Source organism: Crotalus tigris, unplaced genomic scaffold (genome assembly GCF_016545835.1).
Source record: "Crotalus tigris isolate CLP2741 ecotype Arizona unplaced genomic scaffold, ASM1654583v1 scf7180000018006.973166, whole genome shotgun sequence".
NCBI lineage: Eukaryota > Metazoa > Chordata > Lepidosauria > Squamata > Viperidae > Crotalus > Crotalus tigris.
Window position 1 is genome coordinate 645,003 of NW_024096771.1, and position 26,252 is coordinate 671,254.

The 26,252-nt window shown below is 46.8% G+C and overlaps 1 protein-coding gene across 4 annotated transcripts in view; it reads right to left on the reverse strand.

The window, feature by feature from the left end:
* LOC120309387 (dedicator of cytokinesis protein 4-like) overlaps window positions 1-26,252 on the reverse strand; it is a 161,761-nt gene that overhangs the window by 16,678 nt on the left and 118,831 nt on the right. For all 4 annotated transcript variants that reach the window (XM_039346560.1, XM_039346559.1, XM_039346558.1 and 1 more), the window contains 3 exons: window positions 22,818-22,938; window positions 18,850-18,931; window positions 18,534-18,643 (listed from right to left, as the gene is read on the reverse strand). In XM_039346560.1, the coding sequence (XP_039202494.1) occupies window positions 18,534-18,643; window positions 18,850-18,931; window positions 22,818-22,938 (313 nt within the window). The remainder of the gene's footprint in view (window positions 1-18,533; window positions 18,644-18,849; window positions 18,932-22,817; window positions 22,939-26,252) is intronic.

Here is a 26,252-nt window from a genome sequence, read left to right on the forward strand (position 1 = left end):
TTGCAAGGGAAAGTGCCAGGACTATTGCAAACAGTGGCAAGTCCCTCAGCCCCCTGGAGAGAAATAGCCATGGATTTTATAGTGGAATTGCCAGAAAGCAATGGGAATACTGTGGTCTGGACGGTCACAGACTTGTTTTCCAAACAGGTGCACTTTATCCCTTGCCAAAAGATTCCCACTGCAAAAGCCTTAGCAAAACTTTTCATCCAACACATTTACAGATTGCATGGGGCACCCCAACGCATCATCTCTGACAGGGGGGTGCAATTTACGTCTGCATTTTGGAAGGAATTTTTATCCCTCTTAGGAACCACTCAGGGACTGACATCTAGCCACCACCCTCAAGGAAATGGGGGGGCTGAAAAAATGAACTCAGTACTTAAGCAATATTTAAGATGTTTTCTTAGTTTCCAGCAGACCGAGTGGGCGGACTTACTCCCCTTTGCAGAAGTTGCCTACAATAATGCAGTCCACTCCAGCACAGGTTACACTCCTTTTCAAATAGCCACCGGTCAAAGTTTCAACCCCATGCCAGAATTAACCCCAAACGAACCAACGATCCCCTCGCTGAAAGAATGGATGGAAAAATTACAAAACACCTGGCCAATAGTCAGAAAAGCACTAGATGAAGCTAGGCAGGCTTACAAAACACAAGCCGATAAAAAAAGGGTTGAGCCTACACCATTCATTATAGGAGAGATGGTGTACTTATCTACAAAATACCTAAAGTCCCTACAGCCCTGTAAAAAACTTGGACCAAAATACATAGGACCTTTTCCAATTAAAAGAATCATAAATCCAGTAACAGTAGAATTAGAATTACCCAAAAATCTCAGGCAAATACACCCAATTTTTCATTGCAGCTTGCTGAAAAGAGAGCATCAGTCACCTCTACGGCCAAAAATCCCCCCCCCACCACCTCCAATCATGGTGGAGGGTGAACAACACTTCGAAATAAAGGAAGTCCTTGACTCTAGGAGATATCATGGAGCAACTCAGTACCTAGTTGCCTGGAAACACCTCCCTCCCTCACAAAATGAGTGGGTCCATAAACGTCATGTCAGAGCCCCAAAGCTATTGAAGAAGTTTCACACAGAGTATCCTAACAAGCCTGACTAAATTTTATACTTGTGTTTTCTTTCAGGTGGATCTCTCTTATTGTTAAGAGGGGCCGGATGTCAGAATCCAATTATATTTCATCTTTAAATTATCAAATATAGAAACTCCCAATTCTGCCTTCTCTGGATTCTGCCATAAGAGGGAGAGAAGGGGGAGAACAAAGGGGCTTTATGGCCCTCACTTCCTTCTTTACACTTCAAAGAGCTGAATGCTGAATGTGTGTTTATTGTAACCTCGAAGCGTTAACATACCAAAGGAGGGAAGTTGCCTTTCATGTAGTTATCTGAAGTCTCCATCCAGACGGAAGAAAGAAGAAAGGGAGTGGAATTGTGATACTTGAAACTATCACTGGAAGGGGGGTTGATTGGGTGGGACTACTGGGGAACCCCTTAAAACCTTGAATGGGAGAGCTTGGACCCCAAGTCCTGTCTAGCATGCCTGCAACCATTTTCTCTTAATAAAGGATTCCTGTTGGAAGAACTATTCCAAGAGTTCTGTCTTCTTAAGATGCAAAGTGGGGTGGGTCCTTACAGAGACAGAACTTCTCTCTCTCTCTCTCTCTCCCCCTCCCTCTCCTTCTCCCTCTCCCTTTCTCTGTGTTTGTGTTTTGTGTTGTGTGTGTGTAAAAAAAAGAGAGTGGACTCATGGTGTTCTCTGACAAGCTGAAAAGCTTACTGGGTGGAGCTCCTGCCTTGGCTGCATCTCTGCAGGAAACAGGAAGCAGGAAGGGCAGGAGAGAGCTAGCTAATCCAGTTATGCTGGCTCAGGAATTCTGGGAGTTGAAGTCCATGAGTCATAAAAAAGGCAAGGTTGCCTACCCGAGCTTGTTGGAGAACAGCTTGAAGTCAGCTTGCCAGGTGAGTAGAAGATCGGAGAGAGGGAGGGGGCAGAGAGAGAGAGAGAGAGAGAGGGAGAGAAAGAGAGAAAGAGAAAGAGTGAGTGAGAGAGAGAGAGAGAGGGAGAGGGAGAAGAAAGAGAGAGAGGGTGAGAAAGGGAGAGGGAGTGTAAAAAGAGAGAGGAAAGAGAGAGAGGTCCTCTTGGGGGAAGAGGATTGGCAGACCAAGGTGAGAGAGAGAGAGAGAGAGAGAGAGAGAGAGAGAGAGAGAGACCCTTTTGACATCTAAAATGGAGATAACACTGCATATACCCTTTTTTACCTTTATGATATATATATATATATAATATATATATATATATATATATATATATATATATATATATATATATATATATATATATATATATATATATATTCCATAGCAGCACACCATTGTTGCTACTTTGTCATGCTGTTGTTTGTAGTCAGCCTATGATCTTCTTGCAGTGCTAACTAGATGATCCACTGTTTCTTCAGCTTATTTGGGGAGATGACATTTGCTGTCTGGTGCTGTTTCTCAGTTCTGGCTTTCTGTGCATTCTGTTTTGTGCAGTCAGAATTAGCCCCTTTGTCTCTTTCTTCAATTTTACTGCTCTTAACCATTGCTAGGCCTTGTTATTTTCTTTGCTTGGTATTTTTTTAAATGTACTGGCCATTTCTCTTTTCTATTCTTCATTTGGTATTTCTTATAGGCCAGTTTATTATTATTATGGTTGGTCACACTATTAGCCAACACATCTGCCTATCCCAAGTCCTTTGGAAAGACTCAATAGGTGCATACAAATGCCACATCCAGTCTAAATATCTGGCTGTATGTGATGAACAACAACAACAATAACAATAATAATAACAGTTTTCTGATTAACCATACCCAATAGTATAACATCCCAGCACATGAATTCAGAGCATAATTAAGTCACACAATATAATATATGGCATCTGGGCAACTAAAGCTGATGCCATATTTTACATCTATATCCTTAACAAAAGCTGTGATGTGATTTGATCTTTGTTTTGTGACATGGCAAGTACAACAATAAAAGGTTAGCATGGAAAAGAATGTCAGAGTTTGATGGATATATTCCTGATCCAAACACAAAAAAGCTGACAGGACATATCTGTGGCCAAGTCTTGCTCACCATTTTAGCATTCTGGTAGGAATGACTTATCTATTTTTTTCCTCTGCAGTGAAATAACTACATTGATCTTGTGTCAGGATTCTAAGAAAACTATATTTCCAAGCAATATCTATGCCACCTCTGACAAAGATATATGCAATTTTGACAGTGTCCCTACTGTATGTTAACCCAAAAGTGCTGTTTTTCCAAGAAAGGGACTTCATCTAAATTATCCTCATCTTTTAGATTTAGTTTAAGGTATTAAGGCAAAAACGAACTGTTCAAGGCCTAATTCATAATGCTTGAATGAGAAAAATATTTTTTATTATTTATCCTGCTGGGGGCTACTGAAGATGTTGACACATTGGGAGATTTTCCTGCTGAATGAGCCTGTGGAAGAGCACCCACTGGGCCTACCTGCTCCTCAGGCTCTGTTGGTGATACATTGCAGAATGGAACCTTCATTTCACTTGGCAAAGAATCTGCAGGCTGGGAGCAAAAAGGGCACAGTACTTTGTGTGGCATGTCTTAAAAGCCACCACATAGATTTTTCTGTGCTATTTCGTATTCTAGCTGCTCCAGAGGATGGTTAAAAAAGTTCAGGAAGAATTTGGAATTAGTGTTTGCCAAGACATAACTGTTACTGAGTAAAGCCTATTACAGTAACATGTCAAGACTGTACATAATCATGTGATAAAGCCACAAAGCCAATTATAAACCAGTATTTTCTTCCTTGAAAAATGAATTGCCGATATTTAAATAGGTATAAGAACAGTACACATTTTTTTCTAAATTAAGATCCTCTGCAAGGACAGTTTTATAGAAACCAACCTAGGATTCCAGAGATCAAGAGGAAGTGGATCATATCAGATCCAAGTCTCAGTATCAGAAATACATTGCTAATTATGTGGTAAAAGGGGCATTGTCTTGCCTGAACGCCTTTTCTCAGCACGGAGATGGAGAATCCACCAATGGATTTAGACTGTATTCCTGCCCAATCAGATCAAGTCAGCCAAAGTTGCCATGCCCCTCCTGGACCATAGAGATCCCATTCTTGATGTGAGCGTAGCCATTGACTGACAGCAAGATGTTGTGGCTCACAAAAATTTAATTAACTAACCCTAGGTCTGAGAGCCTACAAGGATGGGAGTGGATTCTCCATCTCCATGCTGAGAAAAGGCGTTCAGGTAAGACAATGCCCCTTCTCCAGCACTGGAGATGGAGAATCCACCAATGAGACATACCAAAGCCTACTGTCCCTGAGGGTGGGTAGTAGACTGGTCCAGTGAGGCACTTTGATGTAGAACTTGTTGGAGAACTCTCCTACCGAAAAAAGCCTCAGCCAAGGCAAACGGATCAATTTTGTAGTGTTGTATAAATGGAGATGGCGAAGTCCATGTAGCTGCCCTGCAAACGTCCTCAATGGATGCCATGCCACCGAAATGGCCGCACTCCGTGTGGAGTGGGCTGTGACCCTTCATGGGGCCAGCAATGACTCAGCTTGATATGCCTTCGCAATGCACTCCCTGATCCACCTGCCAATTGTGGAAGAGGAAACCTTCCGCCCCCTGGAGGAAGAATGGAAGGATAGGAAGAGGGCTTCCGATTTGCGGAATGTCACTGTCCACGAAATATAGTACCTAAGTGCCCTGCGGACATCCAGGCTATGCCACTGCCGTTCCAGCGCATGCGATGGGTTGGGGCAGAAATCCAGCAACACTATTTCCTGGGACCTATGGAACAGAGAGTTAACCTTTGGGATGAACGTAGGGTCGAGTCGATGAACCAGCCTATCCTGGTGAAAAATGCACAGGTCATCCCTTGTAGAAAGTGCAGCCAGTTCTGAAATACAGCGTGCCGATGTGATTGCCACTAGGAATGCCACCTTGTGGGACAGGTAGCGGACATCACACGTCCTCAGGGGTTCAAAGGGAAGCTTGGTAAGAGCCCTCAGGACCCGTGGCAGTTCCCATGAAGGGTACCTGTGTACTGTAGGAGGCCTGGAATTAAAAGCCCCTTTAAGGAAGGAGCGAATTAAGGGATGATGTCCCAAGGACCCTACCGAGTCGCAGGTGAGGACCGTGGACAGAGCATCAACCTGTCTGCGCAGCATGTTTGTGGCCAGGTCCTTCTCTAGGCCCTGTAACAGATAGTCCAGAATATGTGGAACCATGAGTTCCTAGAGTGATAAGTGATGGCCAGAGCACCATGATTGGAAATTCCTCCACGTGGCCTCATATATCCCATTCGTGGAAGGACGACGGGAGGCCTGGATGACAGTAATGACCCCTGGCGAGCAGAACTCCTGTGTTAAGAGCGAACGCTCAAGTGCCAGATGGCTAACTGGAGCCATTGGGGGTCCGGATGAAGGATGGTCCCTTGACTGAGAGAGACCCGTTCCAGAGGAATCCGCCAAGGTTCTGCTAGGGATTCATCAGATCGGCGAACCAATGCCTCCTTGGCCAATAAGGGGTCACTCGGAGTATCTCCGCTCGCTCCCGAAGAAGCTTGTGGATCACCGCCGGAAGAAGAGGAAGAGGAGGGAATGCATAGAGCAGACCCTGAGGCCATGGGCTCTGAAGAGCATCCGTCTGCTCCGCCCCTGGAGATGGAAACCGGGAGAAGAACCAAAACAGCTGAGCATTGTTCGGGGATGCAAAGAGGTCCACAAGTAGAAGGCCGAAATGGTGACAGATCTCTTTGAAGAGTCTCGGGTGAAGGCGCCATTCCGAGTGATCCACTGTGGCTCTGCTCAGAAGGTCGGCTTGGGTGTTCGCCTCCCCTGAAATATGATTGGCCCTGATGGAGGCCAGATTGTGTTCTGCCCAAGAACCCAGTAAGAGCGACTCAGTCAATAAGGTCCGAGATTTGGTGCCCCCTTGACAGTTCACATGAGCCCTGGTGGCCATGTTGTCCGTGAGGACCAGTACATGGCGCCCTTTCACCAGACTGTGGAAGTGACACAGGGCTAGATGTATAGCTCTTAGTTCTAGCCAATTTATGTTGTGGTGCAGGTCTGCGCAAGACCAGCAGCCCTGAGCCCACTGTGAGCGCAGGTGTGCTCCCCAGCCAAATAGACTGGCATCTGTAGTTATCACTATCTGGTCTGGTTCCCTGAAACATAACCCTCTGAGCATGGCAGTTGACCGCCACCACCTGAGAGATCGCACCACCTGTGGTGGGAGGCTTGTCCATCGATGGGAGGAACTGAGGTTCTGCCTCTGAAATGGGAGCATAAACCACTGTAGTTCCCTGTAGTGAAGCCTGGACCAGGGGACGATTGCTATGGCCGAGATCATTTTGCCTAACAGTTGGGAAAGACTGACTAATGTTACTGACTGTCCCCCTGTGTAACTTCAGGATGGAGTCTCCTATGCTGTTCCGGCGTTCCTGAGACAAGTACACCCGACACTCCACTGTGTCTATGATGGCCCCGAGATGCAGCAATCTGTTTGTGGGGACCATGTGACTTTTTGGAAAGTTTATGGAGAACCCATGGTCTTGCAATAGTGTTACCACCAGTTTGAGGTCCGCCTTTGTGGACTGGATGGACGACGACTGGATTAATATGTCGTCCAGGTAACATTGCACTCTGACTGGTATCATTCGTAAATGAGCTGCTAGTACCACCAGGATTTTGGTAAAGACCCTGGGGGCCAAAGAGAGGCCAAATGGGAGTGCCCTGTATTGGAAGTGGCGCCCCTTGTATGCAAACTTTAGGAACCGGCGGTGGGCGAGAGCGATGGGGATATGAAGATAGGCTTCCATAAGGTTGATAGATGTGAGGAAGTCCCCTTTTCTCACGCTTCCCAAGATGGAGCGGAGTGTTTGCATTTTGAATTTGCGGTAAGCCAGATGAAAGTTTAGACCTTTGAGATCTAAAATGGCTCTCCATCCCCCTGATGCCTTTGGAACGATGAAGAGGATAGAATAAAATCCCTGACCTCTCTCGTCCACTGGTACCGGTTCTATGGCCCATATGTTTAACAGATGTTGAACGGCCTCCCTCATTAGTTTTTTTTGGGTTCGGTTTCGCAGGTAGGGGCAAGAGAGAAAACGAGCTAGAGGATTGGAAATGAATTCTAGGAACAGACCATGACGTACTGTGTTTAGTACCCACATGTCTGTGGTTGTGGCCTCCCACTGGTGGGTGAAGAGGGAGAGTCTGCCCCCTATGAGAGGATTCGCCGGGGAGTCACCTGGATCGGCGGAAATTTCGGTTGTTCCCACGAAAGGGCCACTTGCCCTGAAATTGCTGTCTAGGTCTGGTTGTCTGCCTGTCAGGTTGTATCTCCTGTCTGTCCTGCCTGGGCGGGAAGGAGAGCATAGGTTGGGAGTAGCTATACCTAGCTCCTGCATGAAATGACTGTCGCCTTTGATAATAATTTTGTCTTTTGTCTGGTCTCCTAATGAGGTAATTAAGGACCTTGCGCTTATCCTTGTTTTCAGTTAAGTAAGGATTTAATGCATCCCCAAACAACTTACCCCCTTGGTATGGAGCAGCTGAGAGGCGCCATTTAGACTTAGGATCTGCCTGCCAGTGCTTCAGCCACAGCATCCAGCGACCAGTCATGTTGGACGCCATAGCTCTGGAAGAAAACCTGGCAGCCTGGAGGGTGGCATCTGACACGTACTCTGTGGCAGCCACCAGTTTGCTGAGATCCTGATGTGTACGGATATCCTTTGCTGGTACACGGGCCTGGAGTTGCCTGAGCCAGTGGAGGGCGGATCTATTGAAAAAAGATGCTGAGGTGGCCGCCCTAACGGCCCATGCAGCAGCCTGGTGCGTTTTGCAAAAAGTGAGTTCGTACTTACGGTCCTCTGCTTTGAGGGCTTCAGAGACATCCCCAGGAATTGCAGTGGGAGATATAAGGGGCCTGAATGGATCATCCACCACAGGAACGTCGAGTGCCTCCTCCAATTCTTTAGCCACATTATATAACTTTTTATCAGTATTACCTGGAAGAGGGAAGGAGGCGGGAGACGTCCATTGTTTCTTTATTGCCATCAAGAACAGGGAGGGACAAGTGATGCGGTGCTGAGCAGCCACCGGTTCGATGAAATTTGGATCCGCCTCCGATTCTGTGGAAACGGTGGTCGAAGATGTGGAAGGCTCAGGGCTTAGGTGGGCTGTGGATGTGACCTTGCAGAGCAAGGTGACAAAGAAAGAAGGATTGAAGAGACCACTGAACGAGGGGGCTTCTGGAGTAGGATCCTCCTCGTCAGACATTGGAATCCTCTGTTCGGTGCCGTGTGCCTGAAGGGAAGAGACCTCAGAGCAGGTGGACCCAGACGGGGAAGATGGGGCATAATAGGTCTGTGGGACCGAGTGGTGTGCAGTAGGAGGAGGGATGGTCCCTGAACCGGTAGCTTGCGTCCTTGCATCGAGAGCGTGGTCTACCGCTTGTGCTATCAATATGGCAAGGCGGTCCTCCGTAGGGAGAATGGGCTCGTTTGGTCGGAGGCCAGCCGCAGTGGAGGTGAATGTCGCCTCTGGGATTCCATGAGGAGCCCATGAAGCTGTGGTTTGGGAAACCGAGAGAATTCTTCCACTTCCACTTCGCGCTGGAGACTGTAATGAATCCCCCGTTGACCATATGCCCAGGGGGGAGGTTGGGGGACCTAAAGGTAGGTCCAAGGCCAACTCCTCCACTTGGGAGGCCTCTGTCCTGGCCCTCTTCTGTGCCTTTGAAAACTCTTTTTCCAGGGCTTGGTGTCTCCGGCTGGCCTGCTTTTCTGACCTCTTTGAAGCCCTGGTGATAGTTTTGTCCCTGCTTTTAGCCATAGGCTTATCAGCGCTCACCAGGCCAGGCGAGATAGGATTCAAGGGAGTCACTGAGGGTGGTAGAGTGCCCTTTGTGGTTGATATAGACTCCTCCATTCTCTGATACTGCAGGTGTCAAGCCCCGACGGCTTGCCATAAGGACAGGGACAGGGGGAGCACGAACGTCAACTCACCGGGGCGAGAAACAGCTGAGCCGTGCACCGCCACGCCCCACCGCCGCACCGGGCGAACTCCCTCTGGGCGGACGTCTCCACGAGAAGCACGACAGACGCCAACGACACCTGATGGAACAGCGGGAGCTCCTAAGAGCCACTTGCGGGCTAATGGGAATGTACCTCGGCGGGAGAGCGGGGGGTTGTCTCTTAGCCACCAGGGAATCCGGCAGGGCGAGATTGGCAGCGGGCAACAGGGGCGCAGGTCGGACGCACGGACAGCGGGGCGTGGGGGCGGAGCTTCGTCGGGCAAAGGGACAGCACAGGGAACGGCCGTAGCATTTATCCATCTCAAACGGATGCTGGTTTGGGATGGGGGGCGGAGCTGCAGGGTGGAGCACGCCGATATATTGCGGTGGAGGGAAATCAGCCCCAGTGCTGACTTTGTCTCACATGCTTAATAAAGAGCTTGGTGGATGTCAGCGTGTGCCGGTCTTCTTTGCCTTGCGCTGCGGACGACTTTGGATACGTTGGACATAAAGTCAGCACTCTCCTCCAACCCTCCAGTCTACGGTTCCCGCGTACGGCTACGGTATGGCGGAGGGGACTCAGGGGGCCGCCTTGGTCGAGGGGGAGGTGGCGGCCGGCGGGGTTGTGGATGCTATCCCGGCGGCGGAGCCGGTGGTGGCCCAGCCGGTAGTACGGCCGAAACTGTTACAGTCTGCAATATCGGAGCTCGATGTGGGGGAGACAGGAGCCGCTAAGCCACAGGAGGAGTGGTGGCAAAGCCCGGCGGTGACTGGACTACAGCCCGAGCAGCTCCTAACACCAAAGCCGAAGCTCGGGCCTTCGGGGTGGAGGGAGAGACGCGCCACGATGGAGGACGATGAAGACTGGAGCTACTCCACGGCTCCGGGCCAGGAAACCATGGATATCTTGCGCCATCGGTTTGGTGAAGCAAGTTACAAGGGCGCCGCCGATATGTGGCAATCGGAAGGGGAGGCTACGGGTCGCACCCCCTCGTCTAGGTTCCGCCTGAGCAGTCCGCGGCTGCGGTTGCCTAATCCCGCAGGTGGGCCGGCCGTTATGGGACTCCCTTCGAGCGGGCTGCCGGGTCAGCCACGCCCAGCCCAGCCGGGCGGGGCCAGGAACGTGGCAGGAGGCCTGACTGCAACAGGGGGGAGGGAACGGCAGAGCTTCGCGGCCGGACATCCAAACGTGGTACCAGGCCAGCCCCAGGGGCCGTGGGGGCCAGGATATCTATGGGGGGTTCCCCCTATTCCGGTTACCTTTGATGTTAACCCCGATCAATTGGCGATGTTCCTGGGACAGGCCATAAGCCACCTGGACCAGTTTGCACAGCTATATGTCTCCCACTGGGCTATGGTCGGCGCCATTACTGCCGCCTTGCGCGGGGAGGCGGCCGCGTGGGCGGCCGACTTATACAGTGACCATGCCCGGGAGTTGGGGAGTGCGGGGCTGTTTTTGGACGCTCTACATGGGCGGTTTGATGACCCCACTCGGGCACAGAGGGCCGAGGCAGACCTGCTGGCGCTCCAACAGGGGAAACGCCCGGCCATTGAGTACGTGCGGGAGTTTCGGAAATTAGCCGGCCGGTTGCAGTCTTCTTGGCCGGAGCGGATGTTGGTACATCAATTCAGAGCAGGCCTAGACCACGACCTACGGCAAGCCTGCGTATATCGGGGTGTGCCCAACAGACTGAGAGACTGGTTCAGGGTAGTGATCGAACTTGAAGTGGGCCTGAAAGAGGTATATCGAGGGTACGGGGATGTTTCGCGGCTGCGGCGTCCCGGGGATAGGCCTCGCGAGGGCAGCCAGGACCAACAGCGGGCAACACCAAAGCCACCAGGACCGTCAGGAGCAGCCGGTTTCCGGTGCTTTCGTTGTGACCAGCCGGGTCACCGCGCAGCCGACTGTCCAGCACCCAGCCCCCGTAAGGCCGCAGCAGTTGGTAGAGCCGCACCACTGAAGAAGGCCACGGAGAGTTCAAGGGCGGTTGTCCAGCAGCCGACTCCAGGGGTGAAGCCAGGATCCCCGACTACGCCAATGCCCATAGCCGGGGTACGCTACCAGCCGGGGGACGAGGAGGACAGCCCTGACGAGGGAATGGCCGATCCAATGGTGAGTGATCCCATTAACCCATTCCTCCTCCCTATAGTCCTTACGAGTCCGGTGACGGGTGTACAGAAGGCGTGTCAGGCCTTGATCGACACCGGATGTACACGATGTCTGATGAGTAGGAAGGTAGCGGTGGACAGTGGGTTCCGGATATATCCATTATCACAACCCATACGGTTCGAGCAAGTGGACGGGTCATTGTTGGGGGGGTCCCCGCGACCCATGTGACGGAACGGGTACGCATGGACCTAGGAGACCATTGGGAGATATTACGATTCATTGTGGTGCCCATTATGACGAAGACGGTCATCTTGGGGTTGTCCTGGTTAGACAAATGGACCCCAACCATATGGTGGGAAGGGGGGTACCGTAAAGTGCGTCTCGAGGTAGGACCAACACCAGGGATCGGTGGTGACGAGGGCCAGGTTCCCAAGTACCCGGGGGTAGCGGCGCAACTCCAGGAAATGGAGAGAGAGGTAACATATCCCGAGGAATACAGGGATTTAGCAGCGGTCTTCAGCGAGGAGGAGTGTAATCACCTGCCCCCTCACCGACCGACGGATTGCGCCATAGAGCTATTGCCGGGGGTTAAGCTCCCGAAACCCCGGATGTACGCGATGACACCACCGGAGGTGCAGGAACTCCGTAGATACATCGACCAGAACCTAGTGCGAGGGTTTATTCAGCCTGCTAGGTCCCGGATAGCGGCTCCCGTCCTCTTCAAAGAAAAGAAGGATGGTTCATTACGCTTATGTGTCGACTTCCGGGGGTTGAACGCAGTATGTGTTGAGCATGTATACCCCCTGCCCCTAATGAAGGATCTATTGGCGCATTTGGGGACGGGCCGCATATTCACCAAATTAGATCTACGGGAGGCGTACTATAGAGTACGAATTAAGGCTGGCGACGAATGGAAAACGGCGTTTAACTGTCCGTTGGGCAGTTTCCAGTTTCGCGTCATGCCGTTCGGGTTACGAGGGGCCCCCGCAGTATTCATGCAGTTAATCAATCAGGTGTTGCATGAGCACCTATACCACGGGGTACTCGTGTACCTAGATGACATTCTAATATATACCGAAACACGGGAGGAGCATGTCAGCCTGGTACGGCAAGTCCTGCAGAAGTTGCTGGAGGCCCAGCTTTATGTGAAATTATCGAAGTGCGAATTTCACCGGGAACGACTAGATTACCTGGGCTACCGCATCTCGGGGAGCGGGGTGGAAATGGATCCGGGCAAGGTGCGAGCCGTACAGGAATGGCAAGTGCCCCAGACTAGACGCCAACTGCAAAGTTTTCTCGGATTCGCGAATTTTTACCGTCCGTTCATTCCATCATTTGCAACCGTGGTGCATCCTCTTACGGAACTACTGCGGACGAAACACCTCACAGCGAGGCCCCGCCCGAGCCAACGGCTAGAGTGGTCTGTGAGTTGTCAAAAAGCGTTTGAGTCACTGAAAACGTTATTTGCTAAGGAGCCCGTGTTACGCCACCCAGACCAGAGTGCCCCTTTTGTGGTCCAGGTGGACGCTAGCGATGTAGCGGTGGGGGCAGTGCTGTTGCAGAAGGATAGTGGGGGAGCGCTGCAGCCATGTGCCTATACGTCGCGTAAATTCACGACGGCCGAACGTAGCTGGACTGTCTGGGAAAAGGAGGCCTTCGCGATACGCTGGGCCCTGGCAACGTGGCGGCATTTGTTGGAAGGGGCCAAACTGCCCTTTGAGGTGTGGACAGACCATAAAAACTTGGAGGCGCTACAAACCCCGAGACGCCTGGCCCCCAAACATGTTCGATGGGCACAATACTTCAACCGGTTTAACTTCACACTGAGGTATGTGCCGGGGGGAAAGAACTTTTTGGCCGACGCATTATCGCGGATGCCGCAGTACCGTAGCAAACGGGAGGAGGTGATACAGGCCCTGGTGCCGCCTTATCGGCGTGAGACCGCTGAGACCGTAACCCACAGGTCCCAGGTAAGCGGGTTAGAGGCCATTAGGGCTGCCTTACTGTCTGATACGTGGGCGAATGAGCATTCTGAATGGTTGACTACTCGAGACGGTGTGGCATGGAAAGGGGATAGGATATACGTGCCCGAGAGCCTACGCCCCTCCGTTCTTCGAAGGTGTCACGACGCTAAACAAGCGGGCCACTTTGGGTTTTTAAAGACCCTGCACCTAGTGCGGCGGCAATTCTGGTGGCCCAAACAGAAAACGGATGTGGAACAATATGTAAAAGGGTGCCATGTGTGCGCTAGCGCGAAGCCCCGAGTAGGGAGGCCCATGGGGTTATTACAACCGGTGGCCGATCCATCCCGGCCGTGGGAAGAGATCGCCATGGATTTTATCGTAGAACTACCCGGCAATCGGGGCTACAGTGTGATATGGACCGTGATAGATCTCTTTTCCAAGCAGGCACATTTCATCCCCTGCAGAGGCCTGCCATCAGCGCGACGATTGTCTCGGTTGTTTATTCAACACATCTATCGGCTTCACGGTGTACCTAGGAGAATAGTGTCAGATAGAGGGGTGCAATTCACTGCGAAATTCTGGAGGGTGTTCGTTCGTTCGCTAGGGTCCTCACAGGCGTTGAGTTCAGCATATCACCCGAGCACCAACGGAGCGGCGTAAAGGGCAAACGCTATGGTGGAAAGGTACCTCCGAAGTTATGTGTCATTCCAGCAAACGGATTGGGTGGATTTATTGCCGTTTGCTGAAGTGGCATATAATAATACCGTCCACAGCAGTACGGGGTATACCCCGTTTAAAATAGTGTATGGTATGGAGTTTAACCCCATGCCCGAATTGTCACCAGAGGTGGCCAGCGGCCAGACCCCTCAAACATGGCAGTCCAAAATTTCAGGGTTGTGGGACCGGGTGCGGGTAGCCCGAAGGAAGGCCGAAGCTGCTGCCAAAGTCCAAGCCGACAAAAAACGGGCCGAGCATAAACCGTTCAAAGTGGGAGACTGGGTGTATTTAGCCACCAAATATCTACGTCTGCAGGTGCCATGTAAGAAGCTAGGCCCGAAATATGTAGGGCCTTTCCAGATCCTCAAAGTGGTTAACCCAGTTACAGTTCAGCTACGGCTACCCGCCTCTCTAGGCAAGGTTCACCCCGTGTTCCATAGTAGTCTACTCAAACCAACACATAGAAGTCCCTATGCTGACGGGGCACCAGGACCGATATCCGGGTCCCATTACGAGGTGCAGGAGGTCCTAGACTCACGGAAGCGATATGGTAAAACCCAATACCTCCTTCGGTGGAAGGGCTACCCGTTATCAGATGCGACCTGGGTGGGAGAGGGGGACATAAAGGCACCCAACCTGATTCGGACGTTCCATCGGAAGCACCCGGATAAGCTGGGGCGAAACAAGTGTAACGTTGTGTACTCAACCCCTTTCCTTTCCTCCCCAGGGGGACGCGTGGTAGAGGGGGCCGCATGTCAAGCCCCGACGGCTTGCCATAAGGACAGGGACAGGGGGAGCACGAACGTCAACTCACCGGGGCGAGAAACAGCTGAGCCGTGCACCGCCACGCCCCACCGCCGCACCGGGCGAACTCCCTCTGGGCGGACGTCTCCACGAGAAGCACGACAGACGCCAACGCCACCTGATGGAACAGCGGGAGCTCCTAAGAGCCACTTGCGGGCTAATGGGAATGTACCTCGGCGGGAGAGCGGGGGGTTGTCTCTTAGCCACCAGGGAATCCGGCAGGGCGAGATTGGCAGCGGGCAACAGGGGCGCAGGTCGGACGCACGGACAGCGGGGCGTGGGGGCGGAGCTTCGTCGGGCAAAGGGACAGCACAGGGAACGGCCGTAGCATTTATCCATCTCAAACGGATGCTGGTGTGGGATGGGGGGCGGAGCTGCAGGGTGGAGCACGCCGATATATTGCGGTGGAGGGAAATCAGCCCCAGTGCTGACTTTGTCTCACATGCTTAATAAAGAGCTTGGTGGATGTCAGCGTGTGCCGGTCTTCTTTGCCTTGCGCTGCGGACGACTTTGGATACGTTGGACAGCAGGGACACGATAGGGGGCCCCTGAGATGCAGAGAGAATTAAACACTGGATAAGAACAGGCGCACTAATGGGGACGCCTGGAATCCAGGTAAGTCAGCAGCGTGGATAAAAACAGGCACACGATAGGGGTCGCCTGGAACCCAGCTATACTGTGCACGGATAAGAACAGATGTACGATGGGGGATGCCTGGAATCCAGAAAGGGCTGTTATGGGTAAGCACAGGTGCACGATGGGGTACGCCTGGAATCCAGATAACTCTGTGAATGATTTGGAGACTTCCAATCCTATGAGTCAGTGTCAGCAGAGCAGTCAGGAGACACCAAGCTTGAATAACCCCTAAAGGGCGGTGAACAACTAGGCCAACAGTTTACCAGATGTAATTATTATTATTATTATGGATCATCGCACAGTCAGCCAGATGTTCAGACTGGATTTGGCATTTTGTCTACCTATCGAGTCCTTACCCAGGACCTGGGATAGGCAGATGTGGATGTTTGATGGTATTACAGGTATCATCGCAGGATGGAAGCAGTTCCTATAAGGCCGCCTTTTGCAATTGACTAATAGCAAATTTGTCAATGCCAATGGTGTTCAAGTGGTGCTCCAGTTGTTTTGGGATTGCACCCAAGGAGCCTATTACTATTGGTACTACCCTTGCTTGCTTTTGCCACAGTCTTTCTATTTCTATTTGTAGGTCTTTGTATTTTGTTATCTTCTCCAGTTCTTTCTCGTCTATTCTGCTGTCTCCAGGCACTGCCACGTCCACTATCCAGACTTTTTTGTCTTTCTTATCGACAATTGTTAAGTCTGGGGTGTTATGTTGCAGGTGCTTGTCTGTTTGAATTCTGAAGTCCCAGAGCAGTTTAATTTTATCATTTTCTATGACTTTCTCTATATTATTATTATTATTATCGATCATCGCACAGTCAGCCAGATGTTCAGACTGGATTTGGCATTTTGTCTACCTATCGAGTCCTTACCCAGGACCTGGGATAGGCAGATGTGGATGTTTGATGGTATTACAGATATCGTCGCAGGATGGAAGCAGTTCCTAGTAAGGCCGCCTTTTGCAATTGACTAATAGCAAATTTGTTAATGCCAATGGTGTTCAAGTGGTGCTCCAGTTGTTTTGGGATTGCACCCAAGGAGCCTATTACTATTGGTACTACCCTTGCTTGCTTTTGCCACAGTCTTTCTATTTCTATTTGTAGGTCTTTGTATTTTGTTATCTTCTCCAGTTCTTTCTCTTCTATTCTGCTATCTCTAAGCACTGCCACATCCACTATCCAGACTGTGGCAGTGCCTAGAGATAGCAGAATAGAAGAGAAAGCTATCTCTAGGCACTGCCACAGTCTGGATAGGATTATTATTATTATTATTATTTATTTTTGAATTTATTTATTTATTTGTTTATCTATTTAACAACAAAAAAATCCCTGTGTAACTCCGAGTGGGTCTCAATAAAGAGCACGTGGGAAATTATCCTGTTGAAGAGAAAGGAGCCCCTTCCTCCAATTTAATAACTAGGATCCCCCGAACTTCGGGACCACATGGTCCAAGATGGCCACTGCACGTGAAAAAACGGCCGCCTGCCTCGTTTTGGGAGACTTTGTGGGAGGAGAATTGCTTGGTGCGAGAGCTCTCCTGCCCTGTGATCAACGTCTCCCAAAACACAGGAAATTCATCAAAATTGAGTTGGCTGCCTCCCTCCTATGCCGCCTACCAGCTGATTGGCGGCAGCGGCTGGGCGCGCATATGTGCTTGCGGCCCGAGAGGAGCAGAACGAAGAGAACAAGCCACCGAGACAAAGAAGGGAATTCCGGCTTGAATAAGCTTCAGAGCTGCAGCTGCAGCTCCCAAATTAGCAAGTGAATAGTAAATAGCCTCGAGTAAAAGGGAAAGGAAATCCCCCCCACCTACTGTTCCCAAGGGAGACCGATCTGAGACCAGTTTAGAAATAGCTCCCAAAATAGCAAGGTTCTCTACAAGAATTGCATGCGTTGAGTAAATCCCCCCCCACCTACTGTGCAATAAATCACCAGAGCTGCAGCCGCACTCTCAAATCCCAAGGGAGACCGATCTGAGACCAGTTTAGAAATTAACCTCCGCGAATGCACTGGAGCCTTCTTAATTCAGGGGCCCTTGGGTAAGAATTATTTTTCAGTTTGGGAGGAGGAAGGAAAAGAAAATGGAGTTCCCTCCTGGGAATTCAGTTTCTGTTTCCCCCCCCCCTACTCCTGAAATTTTGGGAATTAGGGTGTTCCTGAATAGATTACCTAATAATAGGAATTAATTCTATACTAAGTACAGCCTAACTCAGCAACTGTGAGAAATTCCACCAATGGAGACTGTACCTGCCTAAGAGCCAAATCTGCATGTCTGTCCAATGGGCGAGATCAAGTCAAGAATGGGATCTCTATGGTCCAGGACAGGCGTGGCAACTTTGGCTGACTTGATCTGATTGGGCAGGAATACAGTCTAAACCCATTGGTGGATTCTCCATCTCTAGTGCTGGAGAATGGAAAGAACTGCAGAGGTCTTAAACATGTATTAGATAAAAATAATATCTTTACTTAGAGATGAGATATGTAAGTGAAAAATGGCTATTCATGCCCTTACTTCATACAGTCTTTGCCTACTTTAAAATAAAAGATGATTTTATTAACAAAAGAAACAACATCTGTATCTGATATCCTTAAAGAAAGGGCTCAAAAGTTGGTATAGGTAAGACAGAAGCAGACAACCTAGAGTTTTTCATTTTTTCTGGATCTGAATAGCAATCAACAATCGGGATCAAACTGAATTTCCTGAAATTACCACTTACTCTATTCGTAAATTCAAAAAGGTTTACTCCTTAGAACAGTGGTTCTCAACCTTTCTAATGCCGTGACCCCATAATACAGTTCCCCATGTTGTGGTGACCCCCAAGTGGGCGTGGCCACCAATAAGAGGGAGTAGGACAGCTAGGGAAAAGGGAAAAAAATGGTGGACAGCATGGTTTGGTGACCCCTGTGAAATGGTCGTTCGACCCCAAATGGGGTCCCCACCCACAGGTTGAGAACCACTGCCTTAGAAGTTCACGAATATATGCATGTAGGGTTTTAGCAACAGTATGGACATGGTTTGGTTTGGTTTTAAGTTCCTGCTATAACATGGTACAGCCCCAGAAGCCTCCCATCCAAGCACTAATCAGACCAGACCCTCCTTATAAATTGAGATTATAGAACTTTAAAATAATAAGAATCAATAAGATGATCTAAAACATTTGTCTATCACAACAGTTCATTTTCAGGAATGTAGCTCTTTTACTGCACCCTGAGTAATGCCTACCTGTGAAAGCTCAGCAGGATTAGGGTAAATAGCACTAAAGGGCCTCTCCCTTGGAGATAGGCAAGAGTTTTCTCTGGAATGTTTAAGCTTATCTGATAACAGAGGTGAGCCTGAAATACAAGACAAACTTAGAGAATCAAAACAATTCTTCAGTCTGCAATATGATGGATTATTTGGGTGGGAGACACATATTGGATAAAGAATTTATAGAGTCCTATATCCCATATAGAATTTCCATATAATGTGATTCAGACCTAGTAGTATAGTTTTGATCCAGAAAGATTCCATAAGGATCTTTGTGTAATAAAACACTAACCTCTGGCACTGGATGGAGCAGAGCTGGTCACATTAGGTGAAGCAGAATGAGTAGAACTCAGACTTGAGGTAGATGGGCTTGGCTGGAAATACATAAAAGCCACAAACTCTCAGTATCATGCAACATGATGAAAAAATCAGCAGCAACATGTACTGACTAATGATATGGTACATTATGACAGCAGCTCAATACAAAAACTTTTAGGCTCATGGAAAATGTAATATTTGAAGCAACAATATGGTTGGGTGATACATAAATGTTTGAGAATACAACCTGATGCTTGTCTATTGCCTATAAGAAAAATGGCACAGAGGAACATGTTTATATGATTGCAACCTAAATTCAATTCAGATTATTCCATAACAACCAGGTCAGATTTTGTCTAATTTATTTTCTTTAGTGACCATTGATTGATTGTGCTAACATTTATAAAATAACTGTAGATCTTATAAAATAACAATATATTTTCCTCTTGTTCTAAGATTCTTTAGCAATGTTCCTCCTTTGTAACTCTATCAGAAGAGAATTTTATCTGCTATTTTCAATTATATTCTATTCCTAGCTATTAAAAATATAGGGTAAAAAATGCCCCATTCTTTTATTTTGGGGGAATTGTAAGACAGAAGTACTCTTGAGAAAGCGCTCAAGAGAAACTAAAGGTACATTAATATTAATTCCAAAAATAAAAACAATATTTTAGAGTACTTGCAGATACTTGAATTTTGTTTCTTTCAAGAATAATTTTTGTCCATTAGAGCAGGGGTTCCCAACTCCCAGTCCGTGACCCACTACCGGGCTGTGACCTGTTCGCAATCAAGCCACGGGCCAGCACACACATGCATGCACAGCTCGACTCGTGCGAATAGCGGGCTGGCACACACATGAATGCACGTGCAGTTCCACTTGCAGTCGAGCTGCATGTGCATGCACATGCGCGGCAACCCGATGCTTATGCGAGTCAAGCTGTACACACAGCATGCGCACCAGCACACCACTCACACAGCATGGTACCCCTCTCCCCCTACAGTTGGGCTGCCAATCCACAAAGATTGGGGACCACTGCATTAGAGAAGTACATGTGAATCTCACAAAACACAGACTACAATAGGAAAATTATTTTTTAATGTAATCCTATAATGAGGAATCCCAGGGTTAATATATTAAAACTTTGCACTTTTTTTTGTTTGACTGATAATCTTATATATGATATATATGCTTACCTGGACTTGGTTTTTCTACTTGATACATCACTGAAAAATCCCGGCACCTTACTCATTTTTAAATTGTTTCAAAAGATGCATATTTATACATAAATAGGAATTTAAGCCTGCCAACTCAGGGCAAAATTCTACACTAAATCTCCAGAGATTCTTGTCTTACATATCAACAAAATCTAAATGCCACATGGAAATTGTTCTATTGTTACAACTCTTAGCAGTATAAAAATAAATAAGGCTTAACCGTTTTCTTCCACCTTCATGGACATTTACCCATATCAAGAAGTAATCATCTAATAATTACAGTATTACAGAAACATATCACTTGTTCATACAAGACTATGACTACATGTCAGGTTTCATACAATCAAAAGAAAACTGTATTTAAACTGGCATTAATAATATTATGTCATTGTATTTTAAAGTTTTAAAATACTTAATACTCCAGGGAGAGTTAGAACCAAATCTCTCACCCATATCTGTGGAAAGAGTTTTGTGAGGTGTCCTTGGTGCTCTGAGCTTGCTTGTTTTCTTGCAGATGTTCCCATTACCCTAACTAGGTAATATCATCAGTGCTAGTAAGGAGTGCTGTTTGCTGTCGGTTTATATTCCGGTGTCTTGCCTGTCTGTTGGGGTGGGGGCGGTCTTAGGGATTCTTTGATTGGGCTGTTTACTAATGGCTCTTTGGCAGTTTTTTGCTTACTTAATTGCTGGTCTGAAGTTGACCATGGAGTTAATCTATGCTGATCTGAATGCTGATTACTGGTGGAGAGGTTCTGGAGACTTTTTCTCTTTTGGGCTAGTTGATTGTCTTTTTTGCATAGTCTATAGATGTTGTTAATGTCTATGTGTCTATTGATGGCTGATTTGTCAGAGTGCCAGGCTTCTAGAAATTCCCTGGCATTTTTGCATTTGACCTGGTCTAGGATTGTCATACTTTCCCAATTGAAACAATGGTTAAATCTGTCTATATCTTGTGAAATTAAAGAATTTTCATCACACCTGGTACTCTGACAGCCATCAATAGACACATAGACATTAATAACAATCAGATCAACAATCAAGACCAGCCCCACCCACACAGCAGGCAAGACACCAGTATATAAACTGACAGCAAACAGCACTCCTTATTAGCACTGATGATGTTACCTAGTTAGGATAATAAAACATCTGCAAGAAAACAAGGTCAGAAAGGATCAAGGATCCCTCATTTCAACCCTGAGCTACAAATATTATCCTGTGTTGGTACCACAAACAGTTTTGTTCTATTTTTTTAGTGGCAATCCTATGTAGTAGAGTTTTTGCCCTTTTTTTAAACTAATATTTTTGTTTGTTAGAGTTTTTGAAATTTTTGGTGGCAGAGTTGCTGAATGTCACATATCAGTTTATGAGCTGCAATGGCACAATGGTTAGAATGCAGTATTGCAGGCTAATACAGCTCACTGCCAGGAGTTCAGTCCTCACTGGCTCAAGATTGACTCTGACTTCTATCCTTCCGAGGTCAGTAAAATGAGGACTCAGATTGTTTGTTGACTCTGTAACCATTTAGAGAGTGCTGTAAAGCACTATGAAGCAGTATATAATCTAAATGAGGGTGAAGGATCCAAGAATACTGGCTGGCAGTCAAATGCCACAATCCCAAATCCTTAATCTCTACTCACACCAACACCAAACAACACCAGATCAATTGGAGCAACACAAAAATCATTGGCCGTGCTACCACCTGCCATGCTCTTGAGTTCATCGAAGCCTGGCACTCCACAAGCAATTTCATCAACAGACACATTGACCTACAACCAACCTATGAACCTCTCAGAATCCAAATCAACTGCACAGCCAACCAGAGACAGCTCAACCATCTCACACAAGCCCTCCCCAACCAGCACTTCACCTCCCAATGACTCTCACCCGATATAACTTACTCATCACAAGACCCAACACAAGACTCCCACTGATGACTCACATCTGATCCATCACAATACCCATTACAAGACCCTCACTTGACATACCCACACCTGACCCCTCACAAGACCCATCAGAAGACCTTCACTTGACACACGTATACCTAACCCATCAAGACCCATGATGACACGAAGTCCTTATAAACAGAAGAACACTGACACTGACACCCGCTAAACTCTGCTGAAGATGTTATCTAGCCTGGTAATTAAAATTCGGAAAACACCTCCCAAGTTCAGAGAATGAACTGTCACCCTCATCCTACACCCGAACTACAGATATTTGCCAGTATATAAGTCTAAGTGCTGTTGCTATTGCTATTAGTTATCACTGCTTCCTTTGTGGATATTTAAGAATAAGTAGTACAGCAATTGCCCACATGCCTACATGTTAAAAGTCATGTTATTTAATAAAGCAACCATACACCAGACATGCTTACATACATGATCCAAAGATACATATTATATCTTTGGGTCTTTACCATAAAAAAGAAACCACTTTCCTCTGGAGATGAATGAAAGAGTTAACTTTCCCCCCCTGATATATTCATTAATTAGCTTTTGGTTACTAGAACTATGTTTTAAAGATGCATTGTTTTAAACATAATGCTATTACATAATGACTTACATGTCAATTTCTGTTTACACTGTTTACATTGTTTCAACTATCAGTATTAAATCCAAATCCTCACAGTTCCTTTTGGATTTGCTGCTTTCTCACACAACTTCCCATCCTATAAAAAGCCTTAGAAGATGTACATATACCCATCTCAGATGAGGTATCATCTGGTACCTGCATGTTGAAAACTTCATCCGAGCTTTCGGATTGTCCAGTTATATTGCTGACCTCTGCAGATGCTTGAGAGGACAATGATGAAGAAGAGTATCTGTTGATAGCTGGGTAACTTAATGGACTATTGCAAACAAAGAACAGAACAAATTTCATTAATCCTGACTCTAATTCCAGTTTATCATGTCCTACTTTTAATAGTTTAATTCCACAGGATCCATGTATAAAAGATACATCCACATATAGTGCTCAACTTACAACAGTTCATTTAATGACCATTTGAATTTAGAACAGCACTGAAAGAAGTGACTTATGACCATTTTTCACATTAACGACTATTGCAGCATCTCCATGGTCATATGATAAACATTCAGACATTTGGCAACTGACTCATATTTATGACAACTGGGCCATGTGATCACACTTTGCAACCTTCTGACAAGCAAAGTCAATAGGGACACCAGATTCACTTAACAATTGTGTTATTAACTTAACAGCTGGAGTTTAACAACTGTGGCAAGATAGGACATAAAATGGGGCAAAATTCACTTAACAACTGTCTCACTTAGCAACAGAAATTTTGAGTTCAATAGTGGTTGTAAATCAAGGACTACCTCTATTGATATTTTTAAACTGATTGTGAAAGATTATGTATGAATGGGTAGTATTAATTCATTTCAGAATGTTTTCTGACATATCAAAACAAGAGAATAGTCTATTTCCAAATTCTGCAATACAACTATGTTGGAATATTCATGAGCAGGAAGAGTCATGTGGTAACTCAGTCAGCCAATGTGAAAAAAGTGCTACTGAGTCTGTGCAAAAAAGTTATTGAGTTAGGAGCTGGATTTTTTTATTCAGTCTCAGGTCTGTCTCTGTATCTCTCTGTAAGAAGTCTTCATTGTGCTATGTTGCTGTAAAGAAGAATGTATGGTATTGTAAATATTTTGATATGAATATAAAGTGGTTATTTGAATCAGCTAAATGCAGTCAACTTTGAGAACTTCTGATTTATTTTTACCAGCAGAGAAATAAAAATTGTCTAACAGGTTATGGGCCCAGAGCTTACTAAGGACTGCATTGTAATTTAAAGCTGGAAGAAATTGCCTGTGTTTAGAAAATATAAGAACAAGGCAGAATTAGCAGAATAGCTGCAATGGAATTTAAGGAAAGCTCTGTGCCTTGTTTGGGTCAGAAGAATTACATTGTGTGGGCTGCAAAAATGGAATGTTCGCTGAAAGCTAAAGAGCTGTGGTATATCGTAGAAAATCCACCACAAGTGTTTGCAGCTGCTGATCAGAAAAGTCATGATCGAGCAATGGCTTATCTCATCTTGAATTTAGAGGATGAACAATTTCTAAATGTTGCAAATTTAAAGACTGCAAAGATTTGGTTGAAGTTGAGAGCTGTACACGTGAATGTTTCTGCATGCAATATAGTGCAATTGTCAAGAAAACTTTACAGGGCCTATTTGCAACCAGGCGAATCTGTGGAACAGCATTTAAATAAAATGCAAAGTTTATTTTTGGACTTAGAACAACATGGGATTAAATTCCCTGAGTCCCAGAAGGTTTTATTGGTGTTGAACAGTTTAGATAAAACCTGGGACACAGTTTCTGCAATATTTGAGTGTAAAGAAGAGCAAGACTTAAATTTTGAGGCTTTAAAGGCATGTTTGCTTAATGAAGAAGAAAAGCGCCATTTTAGGAACAGCCACGAGGAGGTGAAATTCCTGAGGAGGGGGTCCAGACTGCAAGTCTCCAGAGAAGGAACAAGCAGCAGATGGGACCAAGTTGCAACAAAGGAAAGATTGTGCACGCAGAGTGCTCAGCAAAAGAAAACTTTCTACGTTTGTGGTGCAAGCATACATCTGAAAAGGAACTGTTTGCAGAGAAACAATTTGCAGCGAAGGACATTTTTGCAAGCAAAGAAGACTGATTTGCAAAAGGAACATTTTGGTGTTGCAAAAGTTTGCTATAGCAACAACAGAGACAAGTGGTTAATAAATAGTGGGGCAAGTCAAACAATTGTTAATGACTCTGAATTATTTTGCAGGTTTGTTCCAGTAGCACAAGAAGCTGTGGCTTTGGCTTCCGGTACGGGGCGGCGGCGATGGCGGCTATTTTCTAGCCGTCCAGCTGGGAAGGTGTCAGAGCCGCGGAGCATAGCGTGCATCAGCTGGCCCGCGGCTCGGAATCACCTTCCCAGGCAAAGGGAAGGGGTAGAGAACGCAGGAGTAGAGGTAGAACCCCTGAACCCCCTCTGGATTTTTTCCTAGAGGGGGTGGAAGGAGTGTTCCCTCGGAGCTCCTGCTGATCTCCGCCTCCCAGCTGTTTTTGCTTCTTCGGAAGCAAAAGAAACTGCCGCTTCTATCTCCGCGGTTACAGAGTTTCGGTGAGTAACTTTAGAAGCGGACAGAGCGGTTTAAAGGATTTTCTTTTATATAGTTTAGTGTTTTATTTTCTTTTTCTAGTTAGTTTTGGTTATTTCTCCTTTGTTCTTTTTTGCTGGCACGGAGAGAGAAAATAAGATGGCGTTTTGAAAGCGCTCAGCTTTTTTTTTTTTTGTCTCTTTGTTCTTATTTTTCTTGGAAAGTATTGGATCTAAATGATTGCTTTTGATTTTTTTGTTTTTGGCTTTGGATTTCTCTTTTGATTTCTTCTTTTTTTTGGAACTTGGAACTTTAAGGATTACAGCACTTTTGTTTTTTTTAACTTCTATTTCTCCCCTCCCTTTCTTTTTGGGGAGAAGGGAAGAGAGAACTGCGTTTTAAAAAATGGCTTCAAAGAGACAACCGCCTTCTATACTACCTAAGGTGGTTTCCTCTCCCACAACCTTAACTGTACAACAACAACAACAACAACTTAAACATGTACCACCGACTCAGCCACCACCCTCTCCTCCTCCACCAGGCCTGTCTGCACAAGAGATTAAAAACATAATGGGAGATGCTGTATCCCAAATCAGAGATGAAATGAAGCAGCTTGCTGTACAGATTAAATCTGAAATCAAAGAGGAATTAAACGAAATGAAGGATTTATTAGAAGATAATAATACCATCTTGCGGCAAGATATAGTTACAGCTGTATCAGGTTTGGCTTCGGTGGTGGTGAAGCTGGACTCGAGAGTGGAGGAAGTTGCTGATAAAGTTGATTTTTTTGAGGATAAATTTCAAGATATGGAAAGCAAGATGGAGATCTCACAAGCAGATATCCTTATGTCTCAGTATAGGGAGATGGAGCACGCCCTGAGGATCAGGGGTCTCAAGGAAGATATGAATCAAGATCTGATGGAGATGGTGCTTAGTGATCTAGCTGTTGCTCTGAATATGGATAAAGGAGAATTACGCAGAGAAATGGAAAAAATTTATAGAGTTAACTCTTGGATTGCGAAGCAAAAGAATTTGCCTAGAGATGTTGTGATCTATTTCACAAAGAA